Genomic DNA, 9,159 nt, shown 5'->3' on the forward strand with positions numbered 1-9,159 from the left:
CTTTGCAACTTATACCAGTAATATTGTAAAGTTGAAATCTTGATCATCTTCGAGATGGCCTCCACAAATGAATGATTATTTGCTGACTGCTACAGAATTAGCAAAGTTGCGATATTATAAGCATGCACTTCATTGTTAACCTGGATATGATTGTAGAAGCTCAATCACTTGATCAACTACAGAGATAAAATACCAAAAATAGAAACGGTTAACATGAACCTTGGGTTCAAAGATAATCTAGAAACAACTGCCTTTTTTAAGGAATTTATTATTTTATATTATAAAACTTAAATGATCTTAGAAACTGAATTCTAATAATAAAACAAAAAAATAATAATAAATAACCGTAACTTATAATACATTTTTGTTCTTTTGTTTTTGAGTCTAGACTGCTTTTTCATGTTAAGATTATACTTGTTTCTAGGTGGTTAATTAAAAATTCTGTCCTAAGATTCCAACTGATAAATTTAAATCAATCTTCGAATGTAATTACTTAAGATAATTAGGAAGAAATCTGGAGAAATGTTAGAAGATATGCTGTAATTCATGCTTTCTATCTGGATTTTTAATTAATTAATTTTTTTAGTAAGAATAAGTTGTTACCGATCAACTCTCTAAACAAGGGGGGGGGGGTCGACAACTTTTATTTTTGTCTTTACTTTATGAAAATCTATTTTGATGAAAATGGCATTCAATCAAATATTTTGAGATCGACACTTCAAAACAGGCCGCAACAATAAGAATAAAACAGTACAATTATTTATTTTAATTGTTTTATTATAAAGCTTGAACAAAACATTACGTAAAATATTCTATATGTCATGCATATAATAACAAAATAAACTTTCTATAAGAAGAAAATTTTTATTTTGTCGTTATATTAAATATAATTGCTTTACTTAATTTGTTTCGTTCAAACAATAATTCTACCGTTTTATTTTTATTATTTGGGGCCTTTTTTGAGGTGTGGTTCTCGAAATATTCCATTGAATTCCATTTTCACGTAAATGGTCTTTTGGTAAAATTGTTATTATAATTTTGTTATAATAAAATTTTTATTATGACTACAATTAGTTTGTTCTTATAATAAAATTAATTATTCCAATAATCTTTTAATACGCCTTTATATATATATATATATATATATATATATATATATATATATATATATATATATATATATATATATATATATATATAAAAAAACGAACTAATCTCTGAAGAGTCACAAAAACTAGCGAGCGGCGGGTTTCCGACCCTTCCGCGATGAATCTTTTGATTTCAGAGATGTCTGATGATGCCACTACTACTATTAATAATAATAATAATAAAGTTGCGACAAATTTTCAAATTTACAGTGTCACACTTGATAGCGTAGCCTGTAAATCCTTCCTTTTTTTAATAGGTTACCCACATAAACGGTTCTCCATAGCCAAAAATAAATGAAATAAAATAAAAATGATAAATAAAATAAAACTTAAAAATTCTTAGCCCGTCGCCCACAATATTGGTATGCTATAGGTTTGAAACCTTTCGCGTGTGGGTGGACGAAGTGCAAACACATGGAAGATTGCACTTCGTCTTGCAAACTTTTCATCGATATCAATTGGATTTAATCAACCTACCTAACTCGTCTTCACTAATTTCTGCTGGTCCACCAGCATTTTCTTTCTCACTCTTGCTATTCTTGATACGTTTTCTGTACATTTCTACGGCAGTATTTTGCCAGAACATATAAAGGTTCCTACGGGACAGGTCAATACGTGAATCGCCAGTCATCATGTCTTTCTGTAAGAGAGCTGTCGCTCGGCCTTTTAGCTGTCAAAAAATAAAATCTATTAGTTTGTTGAAATTTCTAAGAGAGAAAGAGAAAAGACAGTTTCATTTACGATTATTCTCCAAATTTTTGATTTATAACTAGACTAAAAGGATTTCGACACGTCGTTATTTTGTTAATTCTTAAAAAATTTCGTCCCCACTCCACTGGGAAATCCCTGAAGGAAGAAAGCTTATCTTCCTTCAGCGTCCACAGAATTTAAAAAAAAAAAAAAAAAAAAAACAGTTTCATAATGTTGAATAATACAAATAAAATAAACAATTAAATTATTCAGAGCATCTTCCAGAGAAATAGGAACTCTTTTAGCTCTGAACGTGGATCTCAGGCCAGCTGGTCTCCACTCTTTGATTCATTTCTACAGACGATCGATTTTTCTGAGTTGCCGATTTTGTCGCCCCGGACACCCAGGTTTTCTTGCTGGAGAAAAAAATGCTACTTAGAAACCTGACGATTGCCTAAGTCGGTAAAACACTGAAAATGTACCTTAAAAATAGTCCCTCTAGTCGATGACTAGAATTGAGACTACATTCCGCGCTTCGCAACCATATGCCTGGGGAAGGAGTCCTAGGTGTCCTAGGTTCGATTCCCGTCGAAGACGTGAGGAGCTTAAGGATCGTTCTCAGCCATAGCCAAGTTAGCCGGTCTTGGGCGTGGAGAGCAAGGTTTTTTTTTCTTCGAGTTAAACCCCAGTTTATCTGGGGTTTTTCATCCCACAAGCAGGCAAACCGACCCCGTGAACACACCGGGATACAGTCAGGAATACTGACCCAGCCATAGGCCTGATTCGTCAGCTATGCAGGTCCCAAGCCCGGATATCGAAACTATAATGGTGTTTCTGCCGCCGCTCTACTGCCACGGAAGTTGCTACACTTAAGCAAAGTGCACACCTTGATCAACACATCATATTAATATAATATGTTATTCAAGGTGTATTGTACTGATGTACGCATACTATATTTCTTCTCTATTTGGGAATCCTGATTGTGCATGGCTAATAGATGACAATACATTAAACTAGACTAGTAAGTGATATCAACGAAGTGACCTGGTAGATTGTTCGGTAGATTAGCGGGATATTTAATCCACTTTCTGATATACCGTTTTTCTCATATTATCATGTTTTATGTTTTTATTCTCGTTCTGGTCGTATTGAACTCTCTCTCTCTCACACACATACACACGCACGCACACACACACACACAGAATATACTCGTACAGTAGCTGTGTGTTTTTCAGATAGTTTTAAATTCAATTATATACTTATATTTAAAACGAATTTCTCTTTGAAAAAAAAAAAAAACACTAATAAAATGCCACACTTATTATACGGAGCCTTGGTCTCCAAGCTTTCACTTCCAGGAGTACTCACATTTCATGGTGTGTGTGTGTCTACTAAACGTCTACATCATGTTATCGACAGAATTGATCGGCGCGTGAGATGTAGGTCAACGGTTAGATTTAAAGTATTCATAAGAAACGATCATTTAATTTTTTTTATATCGTCATCATTTGAATGGTGCTATAAATCTGTTTTCTAACTCAAAATAATATTATAACAATATAATATTATTTTGAGGGGGGGGGGATATAACGCAAGTAGGGAAACAAAAGTCGAAAGAAATGCAGTACATAAAACTTTTATCCCGAATACAGAATTTAAATAATTATTAAACAGAAGAAGGTATGACAAGAATTTATTGCGTTTCTTGACCTTCAACACTTGAGTATTCATACTAAAACTTCTAAATCCGGAAAGTCTTTAAGTATTTATAACATTTATGTGTACGGCAGGTTGCAAACATGCATTATTGTTGAAAATAAGATAAACGGTTCAAAGACATTTCGATCAGACGATCAAAGATTAATCGGAACTTATTGATTTCTGAGGTACCCAATTATATCTTCAAGTATGGATGCAAAAAACGTCCAGACAACAAGGAGACTATAATTCTTCCTTTAATCAAATATCATCAAAATATTTCAATGCTTGGTGGATATTATATGTTCTTATTCAAATTACTTTGTTTACCATGTTATTTTTATCCTTGACAATGCTTCAATTACTGATAGGCGAAGTATTGGATTAAAATGTTCATTTTTAAACTTCAATGTCTTTAATAAATCATTAAGTTCTTTATTCATTAACAACCGACACATTAAGTCTAAATAAGCACATAAACTTTAATATCAGCTAAAATACCTATTATTATTATTATTATTATTATTATTACATCTCTTTAATAGTGTATTCTAATTTTCAAGGTAATCATACTCCAAATTATTTTGATGTTGTTTCAGCTAACAAAATATCAATGATAACCAACTAAAATAAAGGTATTTTAACAGCTCATGTGATAAGAAAAGACCTGTCATCATAAAGAATCATAGCTTCTTAATTACTAATAACTATAACAAAAAAAACTCACAAAAAGAGTAAATTTAAAAGAATCTAATCATTGTAGAAAATGGACTATGTATGCAGCACTTCGGGGCTGAACTTTGTGTTACTCTGAACTCTGTTAACAGATGAAGTAGTCTACATCATCTACACTGCTTGCTAGTGTAAATGGAGCTGATGATAATAGAGTAGGTGAATCTGGTGGAGACAAATTTATTAGTGATTTTGAATCAGCTGTCTCTTCTGGTGAAGCGGATAATTCCATTTCGATTGCTGTGCTGTTTAATGAATTCTGTGATAGAATGACTACAGAATAATCCATAAGTACGGGATTTGTCTCTATCGAGGAATTCAAGAAAGTGGCTGTGGGAACAGCCACTTTCTTGAACTTTGTTGCAGTCATTAAAGGAATCAAACCAGCTCTCAGAAGAATCCAAGATGGACATACTCGATGTTTCGTTCATCCGGTCAGAAATGGAACCAAACACATCTACAGCATTTTCACGATCTCTGTTTTCATCAAGGGATTTTGAAGTTCCAGATAACTGCACATCCCATTTTTGTTTACCATTAAGAAATTTTTTAAGATCTAAAGCAGCTACAGTAACTCCAGTTCCATGATAAAAAGGGGTCCAGATCCAAATTCCATGAAATTGAATAACACAATATAAGCTGCTTGGAAAGAGGTCAACGGACACCATAGTGTGAGGAACAAACAGCCATGGCCCCACCCTTGATAAGATGTAGGACCTCCTTTCGCTGCGATGATTGCAGCAATCCTACGGGACATACTATCCACAGACGTACAACAGCGATTAATGGGAATTTTGGAACATTCTTCCTTTAGCCATGTAATGAGGTACTGGAGTGTTGTGGAGTAGACGTCCCTTGACTTCACCCAACGCTAACTTTGATCCCGCAGATGTTCAATAGGATTGAGATCAGGGATCTCTGGAGGACAATCAAGTATGGTGACGTTTATGTCCACAGATCAACCACGCAGTTACAACAGCAGCCTTATGACACGGTACATTGTCTTACTGAAAGACACAGTGGTTAGTTCTCTAGAAACGCTACAATGTAGGAAGCATTGCATTGTCCAGAATGTTAGATCCCGCTCGAAGTTCACTGTTTGTGATGCTACGAACATTGACCTCTGAGGCCAATCCAGGGGAAAATAGGACCATACATCACACCGCCAACTCCGAATTTCATAGTTCGGGTTCACTCTGGTAAGAGACGTTTACCGAGTATCTGCCAAATTCACAGCTGCCCATCTGTTCGGTAGATGGTGTAGCGTGATTCGTCGCTTCATAACACAGTTTTCCAAGCTTCCACGTCCCACTGTACACGCTCCGTGCACTACTGAAAACGACGCTGCATGTTGGTTCGGGTAATGTGCAGCTTGCATATTGCAGTCATACCATGGAAACCCATGTTGTGAGCCTCGGTTCTGAATGTTTTTGTGCAGCTTCGTGTTCCACTTCGATGCCCAGAACTCCGCATTCAACATGTCGGCTGACGAATGGCGGGTTTCACATATTATCCTATGTAGCACCCTACTGTCATGTTCGGTGAGTGCGGTAGGTAGTCCACTGCGGGTAGCACTCGCTGCTCACACCACGCGCTTCGATCTCAGTACAGTATTACTGATTGGTGACCGGAGATCGCCTAGTATATCAACAATTTGCCAAACAGACAGCCTGCAACATGGCATCCTACCACAATGCCTCTTTCAAACTTCGGTAGTTTCCATTTCGCCGGAACACAGTTGCACTGCTTTGGAGCATCATATACCTCCAATTTATACCAGTACAAACACGCGATTCGTTACATGGATGGCACGATGCACCTTGCCCATAGGGATGTGCGCTAACTTCTTTCTATGCAATGCATTTGCCATTGTCGTCTCTGCTGAAGCTTGTATTGTCTTTGTGTAAATAAAACGGCCAAAGGAATGATAGGAGGAGTATAGAAATAAACTTCAGATGACATCATTTTGAATAGTTTGTAATTAGCACCTTGCGATGCGTCGCTTTCTTTTGCAAATCCAATTTCTTGTGCCAATGGTCGGCAGCTAGGTGACTAAGACTTGAACGTGCTATCGTTCTAGCATCTACTTCCCTCCTGTGTTTTGTGGTTTTGGTTTAGTAGGGCCAGAATTTGTGTAGTTGTTTCAGCTCTCTGTGAACTTTAGTTTTTTAAATCCCTTGTGTGTGTGTGTGTATGTTTGGATATAGCGATATGTTTTCCGGAACAATTTCAATGATTGTGCCCTGTAAAAGTTAGCCAGCCTAACACCAGAGTTCTTTCTTGACTTCAACCCTTAGTGGACACCTGGGCTGTCTGCCGCGTCTTTAGGTTGCAAAAGATGTCATTTTACTACCATTTTACTGCCGAAAGGTGAGTAACTGCATTTGAAACAAATCAGTAATTTAGTTGGGTACGCCCCGCTGAGCCAGGAATTCATCGCTGTACTGGTCATGACTTTATACTATCGCTACATTAAGTAAGGCAGGTAAAATCTTCATTTCATGATAATTCTATAGGTTCATCTTCAACAGTGCGAATTCATCAATCATGTAAATTTAGCAGTCGAATGAAAACCTAGGTTTCTGGAATTTCGAAATTGCTCCCTTCTAAGCTTTGACATGTGCATGATGATTAAAAGCCCGATTAAGGAATGGGTGTCTTATGCGGGACTGCATGGTTTTGTGAAGGGTAGATCATGCTTCAGTAATTTCCTAACTTTTTTTAATATTTTTTTTATAACATAACATCTGGTAAGGTAGATAAAATGATGGCTAATGGATAGATATCAGGTGGTTTATGGAAGAGCTGAGCCTAGGAGAAGGCGTGTGACTAGTGGTATGCCACAGGGCTCTGTACTCAGGTCATTGCTCTTTCACTTGTACATTATCGATATAGGATATACTCTGAGCGGATATGGTCAGTTATTTGCTGCTGATGTAAAACTGAGGAAGAGCAATAGTTAATAAGGATGACGTGATACAGGACAACTATCGACTAACAGTATGGGCAAAGAAGAAAGAATGGCTATCAGTTTAATGTGGCAAAGTGTAAGATTATGCATTTTGGGATTAAAAGATTATTAGCTATGTATTGTATTGATGGAACTGAATGAAAGAGATTACGGAGGCTAGGAATTTGGGGGTAATAGTGGACTTCAGGTTAAAGTTCAGAGGCCATATCGCGAGACCAAAATAACTCATAGAATTACGTGATTAAATATGGCCCCATTTTGACTATTGCGCCCAGATCTGTTAACTTTGATTCCTTGAGGATATAGAAAAGGTGGAAAGGATCCAGAAACTAATGACCAAGACGGTGGCAGGTTTATGGGATGCTCCTTATGAGGATAGATTGAAGATTTGTGGGTTACAGAAATTGACAGATGGGGGGGGGGGAAATGATACAGACATATAAGTGACTTAATGGTTATTATAGGTTTGACACAAATAAACTTTTTCCGTACATGACTAGTATGAGGAGCACTAAGGGTTTTCCCTGAAAATTAAGAAAGAGTTTAGTTAGCAAGGGAGTGAGGTCTCGATTTTTCTCTCGGAGAGTCGTGAATGAGTAAAATGGGTTGCCAGAGTCAGTTGTGAGTGCTGTGATGGTGAACGAGTTCAACGCAAAGTATGACAGGTACATATTGTGCAAATAAAAGTTAGTATTTGTTTTTCGGCGGAATGTTAGTGGACCTCCACGATGAATCTATGGACTTCGTGGAGACGTCACTACTACTACTACTACTAACAATAATAATAAAAATCATGATAAATATTACAATTACAAAATCACGTGGAAAGTTAAATCAGGCTTATAAAAACAACTGTACGCATATATTCCATCCTGTTTCCTGCTTCTTGCAGTTAGCAGAACGAAGGGGCATGCACCCTCGATAACAACAACAATAATAAACTGGGTTCGACAATAATACGGGACTGGTACCGATTTCCACTGCAAACGCCGACCAGAAAAAACACAATTAACAGGTAGCATTAGTGTTGAGTGTGTGTTCTCACCCATGCTTTGATCTGTTCATCAAGGTGTAGTGTAGAGTGACTTCCCGCGATGAGCCCTTAAACTCTACGGTGGTGTCACGTAATAACAGTAATATAACTTGTGGATAGGTGATATGACCTTTCTTCTGAAGTGCTACATTTTAACTTACCAACAGAACGATCAAGCACATATCATCGAGTGCCGAATCTCGGTCATCATCCGTTAAGGTGATTTCTTCATTCAAATTTACTTTCTTTTCTAAAATTCGTAGTTGGATTTTCCCCATAAACAGAGATGACACATGATTAATTATCTCCTTCATGCGCTCTTCTTTAGATAAATGCAAGTGCTCCTTTTCATTCCCTTCAGACTCTGTACCATCCTTTTCTTCGTCCTCCTCTTCAGCTAGAATAGTCTCTACGGATTCTTCTTCTTTGTCTTGCTCTGTTATCTTATTTTCTCTCTGGGTGTTTTCTTTTTCCACCATCTCTAGATCAACTACTCGTTCGATACCATTCAGTCCGTTTTTGATAGATCCCTTAATGACGGAAATAACAGTTAACATCTCTGTGTCTAGTGTCTTCCGGGCTCGAGAGTAGGTTTCTGTAAAAACAAATCATTAGTCTCAAATCATATTCCTCAAGAACTTGAAGCACTTGACTAAAGAACATAAAGAAGTATTATTTATTAACAAGTCAGTAAAGCTTCGCATGCAGTATCAATATTTTTTTTAATTAAAATAAAATTTATTTTTATTTCAATCATTTTATTAACGGTGAAATTTAATCACATGAATGCTTCTCGCGCATGAGATTGAATCACTGTAAGCTGAACTGATTTCATTTAAAAACGAAAATATAAATAACCATATTAAGGATATTTTAATAAAATTATA

The 9,159-nt window shown here is 36.4% G+C and overlaps 1 protein-coding gene across 1 annotated transcript; it reads right to left on the reverse strand.

The window, feature by feature from the left end:
• LOC150100810 (uncharacterized) lies at window positions 1–8,854 on the reverse strand. Its single transcript, XM_090401079.1, has 3 exons — window positions 8,434–8,854; window positions 1,626–1,818; window positions 1–176 (listed from the first exon to the last, which is right to left on the reverse strand). Exons 1-3 carry the CDS (start codon window positions 8,827–8,829, stop codon window positions 136–138), a joined length of 630 nt encoding a protein of 209 aa, XP_090257205.1. The 5' UTR covers window positions 8,830–8,854; the 3' UTR covers window positions 1–135.
• Window positions 8,855–9,159: the final 305 nt, after the last annotated feature.

Source organism: Typopeltis vanoorti, chromosome 12 (genome assembly GCF_054136105.1).
Source record: "Typopeltis vanoorti isolate ZY-2024b chromosome 12, IOZ_Tvanoo_1.0, whole genome shotgun sequence".
NCBI classification, from domain to species: Eukaryota; Metazoa; Arthropoda; class Arachnida; order Uropygi; family Thelyphonidae; genus Typopeltis; species Typopeltis vanoorti.